This window comes from Mesoplodon bidens (genome assembly GCF_964165515.1).
Source record: "Mesoplodon bidens genome assembly, chromosome: 7".
Taxonomy (NCBI): Eukaryota; Metazoa; Chordata; class Mammalia; order Artiodactyla; family Ziphiidae; genus Mesoplodon; species Mesoplodon bidens.
The window spans coordinates 20,274,033-20,294,045 of record NC_138164.1 but is presented as its reverse complement, the minus strand read 5'-3'; the positions used below and the strand labels follow the sequence as shown (position 1 = coordinate 20,294,045).

The following is a 20,013-nucleotide window of genomic DNA, read 5'->3' as shown; positions in this document are numbered from 1 at the left end:
TGCAATGATGGAAAGGACATGATCTCTGCCCTCTAGGGGCTTGTAACCTAGTACACTAACTGGACTGTATACCCAGACCTTGAAGAATGACAGTGCTCAAATCCTAGTTAGTCTAAATTTCTACTATCATCAGGGTCTGGGGAGGCCTCTCTTCAGTTCAAGAAGACTAAATGAAGGGCTATTTTGAGTATTTTAGTTAAATTTTTTAAATGATCTGCTGTGTATAAGCCCTATGTGAGTGAGGTACTGTGGAGGTACGTGAACTCTTGTCCTTAAATAAATGTATAATTTATCAGAGAACACAGTCACACACATAGATAATGAGAATAAATGAAACAGGGAAGTAAGAAATTAAAAATGCTCTGCCCAATTACTTAAAATCTAGAAACTTCAAATCATTTCTTTTCCCCTGAACACTCGATGTTTTTTCATATTTCAAGGCTTTGCATGTGCTGTCCCTTTGACAGAAATGTACACTTCCCTTCCTCTGCCAGAGAACTCTCGATCTTCCTCTAAGACCCAGCTCCCCTGCCACCTCTTATGTGAAGCTGCCCTGAAATAGAGAAGTAGGAAGAGTGCTTCCTACTTTCTCTGCACTCCCACAGCATACTATGGTACTAATTATACTACTGAATAATATTTTAGAACTGTCTCTCCTACTAAACTCTGAGGGGAAGATTTATGTTTTTTTCTAAATTCATCTTTAGGTCTATCAAAATAATGTACGTGCATAGTTCAAAATTTAAGTAGTACAAGAAGCTTATTATGAAAAACAGCAGTACACTCTTATTCCCTGGTCCCACTTCCCAGGGGCAACAACTCACAACTCTTCCAATGTTTTCTTCTGGTAGTTCTTGATGTTTCAATTATCAAATAATAATACATGCTGACTTCTTTTGGTACTTAGTACATCTTGGTATGAATCATTTCTCATTCATCATTTTAGGTACACTTTGTGGGGTCTTTCCATCTGAAAAGCAATGTCCTTCAGTTCTTGGGGTATTTTCTCACGTTATTTCTTGGGCAATTTTCTTTTCTCCATTTCACTTGGTCTCTCTTTCTGGAACTCCTATTAGCTAGATGCTGGATTCTCTGATCTTTTTTCCTTTTCTTATTTTCTATCTGCTTTTTTGTTTTGTTTTTGTATTGTTACTGTATGGAAGATTTCTTCAACTTTGTCCTCTAATCATGCTACTGATTTTTAAAATCTCTATTATCTTGTTTTTCATTTCTAGGAACTCTTATTTTCTGACTGTTCCCTTCTCAAAACACGTTTTTGTTTTATGGTCCCCAAACTTTTCTTTTAACCTATCAGGGAACACTAATTATAGAAGTTAAAAAAATTTTTTTCTGGTTCTTACATTGTTTTCCAAATTCCTTTCTATCCCCATAAATTTTTTCTTTCCTTTTTTACTTGTTAGGGACTTTTCTTAAATGACAGGAGACTATGTTTTTTGTCACTTTGCATCTTCAGCACATAGTCTAGAACAATAAAAAGTTAAAGGAGTGGATGAATAAACAAAGAAGGAACAAAATAAGAAACATTTAAAAATAATTCAGAATAAAAAGATGACAAAGGATTGGAGATTACTGTTATTGTGCTGATAAGCTTTACAGGTCATTGTCTTTTTAGCCAGTGCTCTAGGACTGCTGGGGATGCACCTGCCAACAGGTGTTGTCCGGCACTCACTGGACGGACAAGGCCTTTTGTCCAAACCTCAACAATAGGCAAATTATTTAATTTTATTTAAATTTTTATATAATTCTTTAACTCCCCTCCTGTCTGGAAGAATTGAACATATTACTTTATATAGTTTCTTTGCCACAGCAACATCTTCTTTTAGTTTTAGTTAAAAAAAATTTTTTTTTCCTCATAGCTTGCAATAGGTAAACCAAATTTATTTCTTGGACGCAATCTAGATCTAGTTTGCAGGAAGAGCAGCAAAAGTAGTCTTAGATATAATGACTGAAATGATTTAAGAGGCCAGAAGGCTAAGAGGCAAACATTACTTAATAGAAAATCTCTCTCTCAATTTTGCGTTGACAGTTCTTGTGCTCAAAGACAAAAACCTGAGGTCAGTTGACAGCATGCCGAGTACTGTTGGTAAAGCCTACCAGAGATCTTAGTAGTTTCAAAGGTTTGACATCTATAGTAATGTACAGATATCTATGGTAATTGTTTTAACTTATGAACGTAAAATATGAGTTATTATAAAATATTTTTTAAATGCATTTAAAAAATCACCTATAATCCTACCACCCAAAGAAAATCAACATCAACCTGTTAGTTTATGTTCCAGGCTTTTTTCTTTGGAGATAAAGATTTTTCTTCATAGAATCTGGATCATGCTATATATTCTATTTTACTGTGACTATTTATAGTTTGAGATTTCTCAGTTTGCATCCCTGGTAAAACCAAGTGACTACTACTGCCCCTTAGTTCTAAGAGAATCAGAAGGAATAGTTTCTTCTCTCGATTTTATCAATGTCTCAGTGCAGAATCTGAGACCACACTCCATAACCACATCATATACAATTCAAAAATCAAAAGGCTAGATTTAAATTTAACTTAAATGGTAACCAAATAGCTCATTTTTTTGTTTCTTCAGATTTAATCATTCTTTCTTGCATCAAAAATAACAAAATTGTAGGGTGACATTAACACATGATCGTGAAACAAAAATGTGTTTCATTTCATTAGTCACAGGCTACATATCAACCAGATGTCGAAGCTAAAAATATGTCTTAGTATAAAATTTTGTAAAATACAAGCATTTAAGAATCACTTTGAAAGAAATGTGACTTCTTTCAGTTTCTAACAATCCACTAGAAGCTTTGAAGAAGAAAATATCAGCACCTCTAAACCAAAAGAAAAAGAAAGGTGGTGGGAGGGGAATTCAAATGAATTTACTGATAATCGGTATCACATTGTTTACATCTTATCAGGAAGATGTAAGGATGTTCTATATCAAGGATGACAATTTAATGCCACCTCAGATGTAAACAAAAATATAGAATTTAAAAAGAAAATAAAAGGCCTGAGACAGAGATCAAGACATCAATAATAAAAGGTGTGCGTTTGGTTGGGGGAGGAGTGGGCCAAGGGGATTGGGCAATAATAAATATTCTCACAGCTTTTCCTCATCAGCTGTTGCAGAGATTCTGCCAGGGATAGAGTCTGCAGCCATGTCTTCTAACTCTCAACTCTCAAACATCACACTCAGGTAGCATGACACAGATACTCATCTCCTCTGGGACAGAAACAGCAGACAGACTTCCATCTCTGGTCATGAGGTCACGTGGCCCAGAAATCATGTTTCAGGATAAGATTTGCCACCATCAAATATTTGATTACAAAACAGGACCAGCTGAAATCTAAACACTGCAACTGGATTTCAGATGTAGTTACAGCAAATGAGAGAGATGCAAATCTATTTCAAGGGTCTTAGAAACTCATAAAATCATATAAAAATAAAATATACTTCACTGAATTCCAGAAAAGAATCATAGGCTCTCCTAACTCCCAGCCCAGGGCTCTTGCCACTGCATCATTGTGCCAGGCATCAATATTATCCTATGATAGTCCCTTTTTTTTGGAATAGGAACACTGGGGCCTAGGAGGAAACATCTGATTGGGAAAGATTTCAAGTATTTTTCAGGATTTTCATTTCTTTGATATATACTAAAATTAAATTTAAAAAAGTAGTTGTCACCCAGAGGCATAGGCTGTTGTATAGTTTTACTGTCTCCCATAAAGCCTTGCTAAATACATATTTATTGAATGAATCTTTAAATTCACAAGTAAAAATTTACTGCACTATAAAAATGTAAACTCACAGGTAAAAATTTTGGGTCATTCAATCACTAAAGTTCATGAAAACATCACTTCATTTCTAAATGCCAACACAATGGATACTAGTGAATTAATTTGAAAGAAGCATTTTGAACAGCCTTAACTTAAATTCAGAGTGGATTCCAATCTTATTCTACTGCACATATTACAGCAATTTTAATCTGCTTGCTCTGCTACTCAAGGCTAATAACAATTAGTAAGGCAATCTATAGGGCAATTAATTTTCTCCTCAAATAAGGACTTCCAGTAAGGATAGGAGAAATGATTAAAAGAGAGAAAAAGAAGAAAGAGAGAAAAAAGAAAAGGGAGAAGACCCCAATCATTTCTTTTGATTACTACATAAAGTACCTGGCATACATGTAATAGTGCTCTAGAAATGGAAAGTAACTTCTTAAACAAGTAATGCTCAGACTTCCCTCGTGGTGCAGTGGTTAAGAATCCACGTGCCAATGCAGGGGACACAGGTTCGAGCCCTGGTCCAGGAAGATACCACATACTGCGGAGCAACTAAGCCCACGTGCCACAACTACTGAGCCTACGCTCTAGAGCCTGCGAGCCACAACTACTGAAGCCCGCGTGCCTACAGCCCGTGCTCCGCAACAAGAGAAGCCACCGCACCGCAACGAAGAGTAGCCCCTGTTCACCACAACTAGAGAAAGCCCGCGTGCAGCAACGAAGACCCAGCGCAGCCAAAAAAAAAAAAGTAATGCTCAACCACTTGATGTCTGTTCAGCCCTGTTACATGAAAGAACAATTAACCACTGCATGAAAACATATATTCAAGTGATACACCACACGGTATAAACTTGGAAGTAAGAGGAGGCGTGAAAAGAATATTGGAGAATCCTGAAACCAAGTTTCTTATCCTAGGACTAACCTTTGTCAGGTTACCACCTCTCTGAGCCTCAATTTCTTCACCCATAAAAAAGAAGAGATCATAAACTTTATGATACCTTAAGTTCCCTTCCAAAACCATAATTCTTCCCATTGGTTAAATGGTAAAGGCAGGGATAAAGAAGAAAAAGAATATACAGTCAGTTCTATCATAACACTTGTTTTGAAAATGCAAATTTGTTCCAATGCAACTGATATATTAGGGAACAATGTGAGCATAATTCAATTTCTGTGTTTGCTTATGTGTCATTTAATCCACAAGAAAAACTAGATGAATCCAGAAAATTACGCCCCGTTGAACCAATCAGCCCAGAAATAAACAAAGTGCATACAAGCCCACACTCAAATATCTCCCACCTTTTTCCGTTCACTGCCTGTTATGAGCCACACCCATTCATATCATCCATATTTGGTATTACAGCTTTCTGTCATGTTTCAAATAACCCTTATTTCACAAGCTGCAGCCCTCCCAATGCCACTTCAAGAAGCAACCTGAGGTCTTCTTCAAGGTAAACTGCCATATTATTGTAGCATTTATGTACTTTTCACCATTTCACATATATAAAACTATGCCACTGTTTTTACTAGGTTCCTATCTTTTTTATGTGTCACTGACAAAGTTTTTGAGTATTGTGTCCCTAACTCCATTTTTCCCACAAGCCTTGTGGTTTTCCACACAATTATCTTTAGCAATTGTATATCATGTTATAGCAGAACTGACTATATTACTATCTGGGAAAAAAATTAATCAATGACCAGTTTTATTTTTTCAAAGGTAACAGATGGACAAGCTTCCTGAAAATCTGCTTAAGCATTAAGTCAAAGTCAGGGAAAAGTCTTTATCTGTAAGATCCCTCCTGAACGTGTGTTTTTTGCCCCAAACTCCATCCACTGACTAAGTAGCTCCTACATCAGACACCAGATGTGGAAACAGGTTATCATTCACCTTGAAACAGTGAACAAAAATTTGGATTTGTCAAGAAGTAAAGAGGAGACACTGAATGTACCTTCTAAATTCAGACCTTGATTCTGGCAGAAAATCTTGGCAGGTACCATTGAATAATACCACCTGTTCAACAGCTACTCAGTATCTATCATGAAAGAATATGCAGCAAAAAAATATTATTGCTGCAGTATAGTTATAACAATACAGTAGAAACCAAGAGCCTTTACAAACACTCACTCCTAATTCTTGATAAACTCAGAGGTAAAAGAGCATCGGGAAGTACAGGAGGTCATGCATGTTTCTTAGTTTCCACTCAGACTAGAAATAGGAGACAGACCACAGCATTGAAGCCAAGAGTTGACTAAAACCTGTCACTCAGAACCAAAGGGTAAATAAAAATAATGCTGCTATTTAGCATGCTCAGGAAAGACAGAGAACATAATTATTTTGCCTTTTTGAATGAACCCATACTTAAAACCAGGACTGATACCAGAAGTAACAAACATAAATGTACTACAACGTGTGCTCTCACATTTTGGCCAAATGTGAGACCAAAATTATTTGGTCACTAGTCTTGATCCTGGCACTGTTTCTTAAAGAACTATGTTATTTTTCAAAATAATTGAGATTTTTATTTACATACATATACACATAGGAATGCAAGAGAAAAAAGTGAAAGAAAAAACCATCAAAATGGTAACAGTGGTTTAATGTTTGGGTCATTTGATTATAGCTGATTTTTTTTATTGATAGCTTTCATTATTTTACACAAGTGTTTATTACTTTTATCATCAAAGAAAAACAAATACCTATTTAAACAGTCAACTGAAAGAAATTAATCCCTGATCATAGTTTGTGTGGAATTCACAGTAAGCCATCAAGTATCTCTTTCCAAAGTGTCAAAGGTGAGTGGACTGGATTTGAAGGGCACTTCCCCCACCATGCAGGAAAATCCAAAGAGAGAAAGGTGTATGAGCACAGTGACAGACACTACACACTCAGAATACATATAGGACCTGTTTGTCCCTGATTTTACCAGCCAGCATTTTGGTGACTCCTATAGGTATTCTAGAAAATCTTCCCTTTTGGGTAAAGCTAATATAGTCACTTATATTTAACAGTATCTGGTAGTGGAGAACATGGAAATATGATCTAACCAGAGACAACCTGTGACCAAAGCTTAAGAAATGTACAACAGGCCACTGTAGTTTTTTTTTAATTGAAGTATAGGTGATTTACAATATTTTATTAGTTTCAGGTGTACAGCATAGTGATTCCATTTTTTCTTTGTAGATTATATTCCATTATAGTTTATTACAGGTATTGGATATAATTCCCTGTGCTACACAGTAAATCCTTGTTGCTTATTTATATATAGTAGTTTGTATCTGTTAATCCCATACTCCTAATTTGTCCTTCCCCACCCCCACTTTCCCCTTTGGTAACTATAAGTTTGTGTTCTATGTCTGTGAGTCTATTTCTGTTTTTGTATTCATGTGTATTATTTTTAAGATTCTACATATAAGTGATATATAGTATTTGTCTTTCTCTGTCTGATTTACTTCACTAAGCATAATATTCTCTAGGTCCATCCATGTTGCTGCAAATGGCAATATTTGGGGGGGTGGTGGTGGTGGTGGTGGCGGCGGCGGCGGCGGCGGCGGCGGCGGCGGTGGTGGTGTGTGTGTGTGTGTGTGTGTGTGTGTACCACATTTCCTTAAGCCAACTGTCTGTTGATGGGCACCTGGGTTGTTTCCATATCTTGGCTATTTGTAAACAGTGCTGCTATGAACACTGGGGTGCATGTAGCTTTTCAAATTAGCATTTTTGTGTTTTCCAGATATATACCCAGGAATGGGATTGCTGGATCATATGGTAAGTCTATTTTTAATTTTTTAAGGAAGCTTTATACTGTTTTCCATAGTGGCTGCACCAATTTACATTCCCACTAACAGTGTAGGAGGATTCCCTTTTCCCCACACTCTCTCCAGCATTTATTATTTGTAGACTTTTTTTCTTCGGACTGCATTAGGTCTTCGTTGCTGCACGTGGTGGCTACTCTTCCTTGCGGTGCGCAAGCTTCTCACTGCAGTAGCTTCTCCTGTTGCGGAGCATGGGCGCTAGGCGTGCAGGCTTCAGTAGTTGTGGCATGCAGGCTCAGTAGTTGTGGCTTGCGGGCTCTAGAGCACAGGCTCAGTAGCTGTGGTGCACGGGCTTAGTTGCTCCGCGGCATGTGGGATCTTCTCGGGCCAGCGCTTGAACCCGTGTCCCCTGCATTGGCAGGCAGATTCTTAACTACTACGCCACCAGAGAAGTCCCATTTGTAGACTTTTTGATGATGGCCATTCTGACTGGTGTGAGGTGATACCTCACTGTGGTTTTGATTTGCATTTGTCTAATAATTAGCGATGCTGAGCATCTTTTCATGTGCCTGTAAGCCACTGAAGATTTTATAGCCAGCTTTCTCTCAACATCACTATCTCAACAATGATAAATATTCATCTCTCAAGTCAGAAAGCATGTATAGGCTAACTACTAGATATACAGCACTATCCTAGCCACTATGGTGAATACAAAAGAAATAGGGTGCAGTCATTCTCTCCATAGCACTCACAATCTGATAGTGAAAAATATGACATACACATCAGAAATATTTAAATAGCATAAGACAACAAAATTAAATGGCTAAAAAAAAAATGAGCTATACAGATAAATATTTAAGGCATTTAAAGAAGGACACTGCCCACTGTGTACTTTAATAGTTGGGAAAGGCTTCAGAGAGAAAGAGTTTCGATAGTTTAAGAAGGTAGACAAGGGAAGTCCAGGCACTGTCACCAAGATAAGCAAAGTCACTGGGACTGGAAAAGCAACACTGAGTCTGGACAGACTGTAATAAAAATCAAGCTGGGGAGCAATAAAATTACTCCATCAAATACACCATTATCAAATTAAGAACATATGTGGGAAAAACTATGTACCAGACACTATGCTATATATGACAGAGAGATATGATATCCAATCTCCCATTATTTCTTCCAAAAGTAGGTATGGTTATTCCCACTTCACAGACAGAAACTGAAATTAGTTAAACACAGATGTTAACTAATTTGCCCAATGTCATCAAGGTAGGCAACAGAGTTGGGACTAGAATTCAGGCCTACTTGACTCCGAAGTCCATGCTCTTTTTTTTCTACTACGCTATACTATCTCTTCCCAAAATACAGCTGTGACAACACTCTGAACTCATTATATCTTCCCCCTATCACAGTGTATTCTCCTACCCTTTTGACTATCCAGTGTCCCCATGGTGATCCCCTGTACATCAAAGCCTGCTCTCAGAAGAATATCTGCAGCTAAAATAAAAATGACTAACAACAGAACATACTGCCCAGGGGTATTGTCACTGTTACAGGAATCAGAGGCTTAAGTTAGAAGGAAGCTCCAAGGTAAGTCACTTGGTGGAATACGTGTGTCACCTTCTCAGGGAGCCAAGCCAAGTTTGTATTTTATCATGTCCATTTTCATAGCTTATAAGCGAAAGCTCACACAGTAAGAATCTCACTCATAAACCCTGAGGGTCTCCGTGGAAGTCTAACCTGCCCCAATCTGGGAGACAAAAAGCCAGCTGTGGCTGCAGGTTTGCTTTGGAAGAGAACTGAAAGTCCTGATATTTCACTTTAAGTATATGACAAAAGAAAATCTAAATGACATGTATTTGACATTTAAATTGTCAAATGTTTCTTAACAGATAGGTTGCCGAAAAAATGTGTTTTCTAATAATTCTACAAACAGTCCTTTACTGTCTCTGGGAACCAGGAACATTATCTTTATTGCCCTCACCTTTTCCACAATCAAAGATTTTACAGGTATCAAATGACAAAAGTGTCATCTTTCGAAGGAACTGAAATAAAATCCGCATGGGATCTCCGAGTGCGTAAAGATGAGTGGGTGGAAGAGCACGGCCCTGACGGATATTGCTTCACGGTCTCAGTGTGAGAACAGCCTTCACTGACTGTCCACTTGCTAAAACCAGAGTATACTAATAGTTAGGTCAAAGGTCCACCTATAACTTGAAAGTTCTCCATGGAGCATTTTAACGGACCAAGGAGTGATAAGAGCTGCAGAATGTGTTTCAAAATGACGATCTGAATTAGACAGAGGAAATTTTCCAGCCCAGTTTAGAAAATATGTTGAATTATATATTTTACATAGAAAATAAAGGAGGTCATTTGACAATAAAAATGATACTGTTCATCCTTTCTCAACAAAAGTCATTATATCCCTCACCCTAAAGAAATCACTTTCTAAAAAAGTCCCATTTCATCAATGCTCTATTATGTACGCCAACAGATTTTAAGGGTAGAACTCTTTTCAAAGTAGTAAAAGGAGAATAATGCCCTTACATATCTGGATGGCTCCTCTAGGTTCTGGTCATTCATGTCAGTAGGAATAATCCGGGTGGCCAGTGGTCCCTCTGCGAATGGCTTTGGTAACTGGCCTCTGAACTCTGATGTAATGAACTGAAGCTGCCAACTGTCAGAAACACAAGTAAGGAGAATAAGAAAAACACAGGGGGCTCACATTGCCAAATGTACTTGAAATACACAAGCAAAAAAAAAAAAAAGTTTCATGTGAAAAACATTTCACTTGGAGACAAAATGTTTCTGCTAAAACCTCAACCAGAGAGAATAGAGACAGAGGTCACAATTCAGTCCAAAATCGTTGACAAATTTTCAACTAGAGGTCTCTCAACCCATTTCACCAACTCTTAGCAGTGAAATCTGCAATAGCGATCATACCATCAAAAGAGAAACATCAAAGTTTATTGCCAATTACCTGTGATCAGAGGGACTTATCAAAATTAAAGCAAATTCATCAGGTGTGTAGAGAAAAGAGTGAAATGTAAGAACTCACTGTGGGAAAAGTACTTTGTTCCTGAGTAATCCTCAAAAGTATCTTTAGTTGTGAAACTATTTCAAATGTAAAAGGCAAAGGCTAAAGTTAACACTTAAGAAACAAGTTTTAATTAATCATTAATGACTGATACAGGATCTTTATCAATCAAAAAATACTACCACCAGCTAAGTTGCTGAAGCCAGTCCCCAAATGGAGCAACATGACTCGTCTTAACCTGACTTCCCTTTTCCCTAAATAGGACCCTTCTCTGTCCAAATGAAGCAAATACAAGGGAACTCAGAGCCTACGCTATCCCATCCAACAACAGACAGCATCAAGGAAAGTGGTACCGAGGTCTTAGCCACAGCTTTCCCAGTATCCATACACTGGTAGAGAATGGCCACTGCTGTCGGACGACAAACATGTCTTCTCTAAAAACACTCTAGAAACCTAGAGTCTCTAAACCACTTTTTTTTTTTGTTTTTTTTTTTGCGGTATGTGGGCCTCTCACTGTTGTGGCCTCTCCTGTTGTGGAGCACAGGCTCCATACGCGCAGGCTCAGCGGCCATGGCTCACGGGCCCAGCCGCTCCATGGCATGTGGGATCCTCCCGGACCGGGGCACGAACCCGTGTCCCCTGCATCGGCAGGCGGACTCTCAACCACTGCACCACCAGGGAAGCCCTCTAAACCACTTTTAAAAGTGGATTAATATCAGTTAATTATAAAAATTTAAATATGGATCCTCAGGAAGAACCACTAGCAGAAGCCCAGAGCCCAGAATGTCTTCAGACGTCCCCAGACCTCTGTGGTTAAGGGCAGTGCAGGGTGCCTTACCAGACACAGCACTCATTCTACCAAACACAGGCCATGGGTGCTCAGCACAGTTCCCACAGCTCTCTGAGATGGAAAATCATTCAAAAACTTGTGAAAAATCTAAAATGAAGGAAAAATTAAGAAGACATTGCCACAGAATTGCTATTTTTACACCTTGATTTAAAACTCTGAGAATTAAAGGGCAACTTACTTATCAGGCAGAAGGAAGCTGCTGGGAAATCGATACCACTCTTTTCCTACACAGACATTAACAGGTCGGCCTTCTGGGACAGTGTGGATGGTTGGGTCTGTGGCAATTCGGTGAAATTCTGGATACAAATCAAGGGGCCCATGATACCCTGGAAGGGAGAAAGGTTGGTGAAAGCCAAAGATGAGGGAGATGAGATTCTGACATTTAATTATAATGCATGTTAATGTCCCACTGTGATCCATGTGAAAGGTACACCGCAACCCCAGCAGGAAGCCCACTCTACAGTGTAAAACACCTCTACAGTTAGGAAGATGATTAAAGCAGAGGCCCTATTTTTGCCAGAAATAATTTGCTTTCTTGCCCTTCTCTATACGCTTCCACCTTTTTAATTTCACATTCTTTGAGCACATTTCAATATTCTGGATCCAAATAATGATTATAAGAAAGAATATAATCATGGGACTTGAGCCCCAAATTTGCATCCTAAGTTTAAGGCTTCCTTAATTCATCCTTTAAAAGGAAAAAAAAAAAAATGAGTAAGAATAGAGAAGACGTTTATAGTTAATCACACTAAAAGGAATTCTCAATCTTCTCTTCAATCCTAAAGTACAGAAGTCACATCCCAATCTTAATATGAAGTCCATAGGTTCTCCCTGTAGAAAAGTCCTCCCCCCTCAGCTTAAGCTGAATTGTATTAAACATTCGTGGGGGGCTTCCCTGGTGGCGCAGTGGTCGAGAGTCCACCTGCCGATGCAGGGGACGTGGGTTCGTGCCCCGGTCCGGGAAGATCCCACATGCCGCGGAGCGGCTGGGCCCGTGAGCCATGGCCACTGAGCCTGCACGTCCGGAGCCTGTGCTCCACAATGGGAGAGGCCACAACAGTGAGAGGCCCGCGTACCACAAAAAACCAAAAAACAAACAAACAATCATGGGTCAAGCAAAACCCAAGGTATAGTGCCTTGTGAGTACGGGTTAAGATATTCTCAGTACATCTACCTCTGAACAGTGCCACAGAGCGAGAAAAAGATAAGAGCCCAAACAGGAAGAGTGTTCCCAACGCCAGCCAATTCGATGTCACAGTATAATGCTCCAGGCGGTATCGCTGAAACACGAAGTGGTAACATTTCTAGAAGGAAAGAAAACTTTACTGAAAAAAGAAGATACACCTTGCAAAATATACACAATCACAAGACATCATCATAACTAAGAGGAAGAAAGCAGAAAAAGAGGTTCTACCAAGGGTCTGAGCAGTAGCAAACAATGAAGTACCCACTCCAAATTCTCAGATTAAAGCAAATTCTGCTAAATCGTCTGTAGATCAGCCTAGCCAGAGGGCTTGCCAAGAATGAAATCTCACTAGCTTCATAGGAAAATTAATTGGATACTTCCCTAATGCTTAAAGTCCTAATAATTTATTTTTTAAAAATATTTAGGGGTTTCCCTGGTGGCGCAGTTGTTGAGAGTCTGCCTGCCGATGCAGGGGACACGGGTTCGTGCCCCAGTCTGGGAGGATCCCACATGCCGCGGAGCGGCTAGGCCCGTGGGCCATGGCCGCTGGGCCTGTGCGTCCGGAGCCTGTTCTCTACAATGGGAGAGGCCACAACAGTGAGAGGCCCGCGTGCCACAAAAAAAAAAAAAAATATTTAAACAAAAATGCTTTTCCTAGTTTTTTTGATATATGAAGTATCTCAATCTATTCTGATATAACTAGTTATTAACCTTCACTTTCCCTACTAACAAGTTTTCATCTAAGTTTTTAGTAACAACAAAATGTCTCATGACCAAACAAAAAGAAAAAAGAATTCCTCACATAGAATATTAGGAAAATTCTGTTAATTATCTGCTAAACTACTTCACAAACTAGATGAATATCATTAACAATATATACACATCTGCATGAGTTCTGTAGCTTTTGAACACCTTCCCATGAGATTTCTGTCCTTCCTTCTTTCCCTCCTAGACTAGAAACTACTTTTGGAAAGCAATTTTGCAATACATAACAAGTGCCATAAATATGTTTGAACCCCTTTCATATTTTCTGGAATCTCTCCTAAGCAAACAATCCAAATACCTAAACAAAGATATTTACCCTAGCATTACTTATAATACTGAAATAAGTGAGCAATCTAAATTTTAACATAAATTGTATCTAATCATTATATATAACCAATTCAATATATTATATATTACATAATAATGTTGTATATTATATCCACCTTAGAATATTATATTGCTATTAAAATGATGGGTAGAGATATGGCAATATAGAGAATGTTATAATTATATTAAGAGGGATGTAAAGTTATATGAACCTTAGATTACAATCATAATAGATTGTTATATAATCGGCAAAAATGCTAGAAGGAGATTTTGTTAGGGTAGTAGGACTGATTTAAAAAGTGGTAAAAGAAAAATTATCTGCAATAAAGTTCAGTTACTTTTATAATTAAAATTATTTTTTAAAACTATCATCCTAACATGGATGAGCTTTAAAAACATTATGCTAGGACTTCCCGGTGGTACGGTGGTTAAGAATCCACCTGCCAATGCAGGGGACACGGATTCGAGCCCTGGTCCAGGAAGATCCCACATGCTGCAGAGCAACTAAGCCGGTGCACCACAACTACTGAGCCTGTGCTCTAAAGCTCGTCTGCCGCAACTACTGAGCCCACGTGCCACAACTACTGAAGCCCACACACCTAGAGCTGGCCTTCTGCAACGAGAAGCCACCGCAATGAGAATCCCACGCACCGCAACAAAGAGTAGCCCCCCGCTTGCCACAGCTAGAGAAAGCCCACGTGCAGCAACGAAGACCCAACACAGCCAAAAATAAATAAATAAATTTATTTTAAAAAATAAAAACACTACGCTAAATGAAAGAAATCACAAAAGACCACATATTTTATGATTTCATTTATATGAAATGTCCAGAATAGGCAAATCTATAGAGATACAAAGTAGATTGATTAGCTGTTGCTTATGGCTGAGGAGATATGGGAGGGGGTTACGACAGCTAAAGGGTACAGGGTTTTTGAGGTGATGAAAATGTTCTAAAATTGATTGCAGTGATGCTTACATAGATCTGTGAATAGTCTAAAAAACACTGTATCATACACTTTAAATGGGTAAATTCTATGGTTTGTGAATTATACCTTTACATAAGTCTGTTAAGAAAAAAACTAGAAAAAAACCTATCACCCTAATTATTCTTCTTCTGCTAACTGCAAATGGTAACAGAGGTTAAAAAAAAAAAAAAAGCCATAAATACAGAGATATTCAAGATTAGTTCTGACAGGGAATTGACCTGGACAGGTTTTAAGCCAGGATTACAAAGTGTCCCACATTGCTAACTGCCTGATGTAATCCCAAACACTTGAGCCAGTTTCATTCAGGTCTTGTAGTGAAAAGTAGACATTCCATTAGCTCTGCTGTGGTTCCACCGTTCTGTGCTAGGCCCATTCAGTGACTTAAAAAAATTCCTTTCATAGCAATTGGATTCTTATTGGCAACAGGGACAAATTAACACACAAGTTAACACTGCAAATATGTAATCAGCAAATAAGAGAAAGCAACATTTAAGCAATCAATACATAAAGCTTTATAATACGATCTGTATCAGGTTTAATGTACAGATAAAATATCTTAGGTGGAAGCATTCTGTAATTTGCCTATAAGCTTTATGAAGGATTTAAAGTGAAACAGAATGAAGCGGATATACATTTCACTGAAACTCACCTGAAGTGCAGAAAGGGCCACAGCACCACAGAGACATACAAGTGGGTATACAGGGAAAAGAAATCTCTCCTCTTTGTGAGGCTGGATGAAGAAAATTATAAACCAAATATACATTGGAGCCAAGGTAAGCCAATATGGGTGGCCTAAATTCTGAACTGTAAGACAGAAAAATATCCACCTTTCACCATATTAGAACAAAACAGCATGTTTAGTTTCAATGTTCTCTTGATCTCAAACTGGGATGTATAGCCTAGGGCACCCAATAAAATGTTTCAATTCTTGTATTCACACTTTCTCTGATATAATAAAGGAGTTAGGTAGAAAGGGGTATATACTCCTTAGCTCTCCCAAGAGGTCCAACATTTAAAGGGAGGCACAATACTGGATTTAGCTAGAACAGGTGAATGGGTAATAGAGCTTAATAATTTCTACAATGGATGAAGAAAAAACAGATTTCTCTTTCTAATGAGTCCTGCCACTAAGACTAAAAGTTCCTGAGATTAACCAAAAGCATAACATAAATTCATTTCTTGGATTTTAATTCCTATATTCTGTTTACTGCATTAATCTTACTTATACACCAAATAGCTATAGATCAAAGAAAAGGAAAAAAGTAGGATTCTCAAACCCATTCAGAGCAAATATAAAAACACTCTTAAAGGAAGTTTACTGATCAAGTTTTCTCTCCTGTTCTGCAGTACCCATCCACTCTGTATCGCAAAATTAAAGCCAAGATGTACTTAAAAGCATGTGAAAGAACTAAAGGAATTTAATGAAAACTAAGACCTAAGCACCTACTGGAAGGTTCCTGTGTTTAGGTACATGAACACTGAGTGATAAACCTGCCATCTACAGCGAAGGCATCCCCTACTGTGCTTATACTAGTGACAAGCAGCAGTGCGTAGGAATCACTGGCCAAGGGTAGACAGACAGTGCCCCCTGGTGTCCATTATGTCTACACTGAGCAAATTTAGATAAAAAGATCACGGTTGTCACCAAAGCCCAACTTAGCAATGTTTAACTGTGCTCCGTAGTTATCCGTGCTTTTGCAGAAACTCGTTAGGAATAAAAATCTTGAACTGCAATAACAAGCTTATCTTTTAAACTTTTCACTCTAAGATTTTATCGTGAGATTTTAGGTTATAATTTAGGACTTATACCTTTCCAGGAGGTATTTTAGGTTGGAATTTTCTTCATCATAAGAAAAAAAATCTATCTTCTACAAGTAAACAATCTCTTCCTCTTCTGTATCTTAAAAGCTAACGAATACATTTTAAAAATATGGCCTAAAATTTTGAAATATCCTCTATAAAATGTACAAAATTATAACCACAGTTGTACTACATGATGAGATAATGGGTAATTTCTTTCCTGCCTCTTTATATTTTTCTACATTTTTTCTTTTATTATTTTTATTTCTTAATGTTTCTTCTTTTGAAAAAGTATTGTTTCCATTATAAAATACACAAAAAATATAAAGAAAAAAACAGAACAAAAGTACTAAAAAAGTATTTTAAAAAGTATAAAGGAAAGCCCCTAGGTAACCTAAGGATGGGGACTAGTTACTAGGTGGACACGTGGATACATTACACACTTCTAAACCAAAATTGGATTCATACTTTAGAGAACAGCTTAATATCCTATTTTTATTTTATTTTTACTGTTTTTATACTTACATCACGAGCATTTCCAAATTTTCCACAAGCATAAATTATTTTTATAGTCAGGGAAAATGTTACTTTTCAAAAAAAAAGAAAAAATGATCCTTAAGAAATACAAGGAATGGAGGAATACATTAAGACCTCGAAGGGACAAACAGCTGAATCCAAATGTTGGACACTATGCAAGATGAATGACCTGGTTTCTTTAGAAATCTTCAGGAGGAAAAAGGTGAGAGGGGGAACCTCTAAAAAAAGCTTATGAAACATAACACCAAATTCACTATATGACTCTTGTTTAGATCCTGCTTTAAACAAACAAACTACAAAGAACTATAAGAATTATAAAAAGCTATTTTTCAGACAATGTAGGAATCTAAATATTACCTGGGTATTAGATGATATTAAGAAATTACTGTTAATTTTGTTAGGATAATGGCATCACGGTTATGTTACAACGAAAGTCCTAAAACAAAACAAAAGTGACTCTGAAGGCTGCTTTCATATTCTATGAACACAGTGAAGTCTTTATAAACCATTAATAGTAGAACAACAGAATGGGGAATGGTACTGAGGGATCACATGGCATCCAAATCAGACTAAAAAGTCTGAAGTTAAATCTCCTTCCAAAGCTCAGATGCATTTCTGCTCAGATCTGTCTTCCATAAAAGAAACTATGGGCACTACATATCCAGAGCCATGACAACCTGAGAGAACACTGGCTGTGCAATACAGAATCAGAACAAGCATCAAATTTGGGGGAACCTCTATATGGTTTCGTTTTCAAAATTTTGGTTGAATTTCCCAGAGAATGTTTGCCTCTAGCATTGATTATCTTAAGCCACCTTGCATGCCAACACACAGTTCTTTAAAAAACAGAAGACTCATATAGGCTTATCTCCCAAGATTTTATAAATGTTTTTGCCTCCCCAGGTGGTTCTGTAAATCATACAGACTCTTCACTTGCAATTATTAACCAAACTTTCACATAGGTTAACAACATAAATTAAATAATCTACGAACACAAATAGAAAGTGCAATAAACCAGCCATTTCCATAGGAAGAAAATGGAGAATAAAGTAAGTAGATTCTTTTTCACTTCTTGGTACCCATTGTTACTTCTCTTCCCTCCCCCCCCCCACCAAGTCTACCATCCGTTATGCCACTCACCATGAAATCTCTGCAGTAGGTATTCCATAAGAGAAGTCAGTGGTAAGACCAAGAGAGCCAAAGCAAAGACTACATTAAAATTCAGAAATCCATTAATTAAATAGAAATACCAGGGCTCTACACCTGAGGGAGATAACGAGATAAGAAATCATTAGTGGATGTGCCTCCAATACCTATTACAGCGCTTGACTCATACTGTTCTTTGTTCAAGTAATGTTGATGATCCAGTGCCTCATGTGTATGAGAGTCCACAAGCCGCCCCCCTCCTAGAAACCAGGTTTCAAATATTTAGCTGTATTTTCTGTCATGACCACTATATCTAGCCCAAACAGAACTAATACTTTTCAGAACCACCAAATAACATAAATAGCTTAGTGGTGACACTATGATTTATAATAAGAAGTATTTATTTGGTCTTCACCCCCATTCCTAGTACAAAGCTCCTAAAATTGCCCTTGTAATTACCGAAGTGGTGAGAGTAATAAAGGTGTCTTTTGTTCTGCTAATGAGGGAACTTCAGGAAAGCCCCAGGTAACCTAAGGATGAGGACTAGTTGCTACGGGAACCAGATGTCTTTTGTTCTGTTAATGGAGGAACTTCAGGAAAGCCCCAGGTAACCTAAGGATGAGGACTAGTTGCTAGGGGAACCAATCGAGTGATTGGAGGGTTGGAACTTTCAGTCTTGTCCGTCCCCTTCTCTGGGGAGGGGAGAGGGGCTGGCAATAGGGTTTCATCAACAATGGCCAATGATTCAAGCAATGGTACTTATGTAATGAGGCCTCCATAAAAACCCACAGGGACAGTCAGTGTTCAGAGAGCTTCTGGGTTGGTGAGCAGGCAGAGAAGCCCACGGGGCTGTGGCACGCCCAGAGAGCACGGCAGTGCCACATTATCTTCCCACACACCCTGCCCTACGCATCTCTTCCACCTGGCTTGCATCCTTCATAATAAACTGGTAAACACAAGCAAATGTTTCTCTGAGTTCTGGGAGCCACTCTGGCAAATTGATTGAAGCTGAGGAGGGGGCTGCAGGGACTACTAATCTACAGCTGGTCAGTCAGAAGCCCAGGTGACAACCTGGACTTTGAATTGGCACGGGAAGTAGGGGCACAGGGGTTGCGGGAGGGTGGGCGTGGTGGGTTGCAGTCTTGCAGGGCTGAGTTATTAGGGCCTTTCCCATTTCCTTCCCACCTGTTTCTCCTAGTTACATTTTAGCATCCTTCCCCTTGATACACTCAACCACTATTTGATAGTGTGTATACAGGGGACCTGTGTTCCCATAAAAAGCAACAACTTGTTTTCCTTAGGAAAACCAGGTTCAGAGACCCACACCCTGCTCCGAAGTTTTGGGGCTTCAGAATGAAACAAAATTACTGAAAACACAAGCCTTATTCACACAAGTTTTGATTTTTTAACTCAAAATCCTTAAACCCGAATGATGAGAAAAAGCCCCCTCTGCACATTTAGCAGGTTTTTCATCTGCTCTTCCCCTCCATGTGATTACTTCAATCAGGCAGTGAATGACACATGCGGGTTTTAATCACTGTGTGTTGTGACACCCGCGTTGCACCACAGCAATTTCCTGCAATCAGCATTGCTTAAAAGGGTAATCAGAAGGCAGAGAAATAGGCAGAAAAGCCTGACATTTTTGCAGCTTGCACAGCAAAATAAGATTAGAAACCAAACCCTTAATGCTAGAAACATCTAAGGGAGGAGGAAGAGGGGGACCCTAAGGAAGGACCCAAATTCAATCGCGGGTCACCTTTTGGGAAAGCTCTCTCCTTCCTGTCTAAATACAATGATAGGGACTGTTCAGGAACAGAGATTTTGTCCCAG

The 20,013-nt window shown here is 38.4% G+C and overlaps 1 protein-coding gene across 4 annotated transcripts in view; it reads right to left on the bottom strand.

The window, feature by feature from the left end:
• The window catches only part of ALG9 (ALG9 alpha-1,2-mannosyltransferase), a 91,236-nt gene that overhangs the window by 50,638 nt on the left and 20,585 nt on the right, over window positions 1-20,013 (bottom strand). For all 4 annotated transcript variants that reach the window (XM_081239460.1, XM_081239458.1, XM_081239461.1 and 1 more), the window contains exons 9-13: window positions 18,178-18,300; window positions 15,350-15,504; window positions 12,611-12,740; window positions 11,615-11,762; window positions 10,097-10,226 (exon numbers count right to left, since the gene is read on the bottom strand). In XM_081239460.1, coding sequence (XP_081095586.1) covers window positions 10,097-10,226; window positions 11,615-11,762; window positions 12,611-12,740; window positions 15,350-15,504; window positions 18,178-18,300 — 686 coding nt within the window. The remainder of the gene's footprint in view (window positions 1-10,096; window positions 10,227-11,614; window positions 11,763-12,610; window positions 12,741-15,349; window positions 15,505-18,177; window positions 18,301-20,013) is intronic.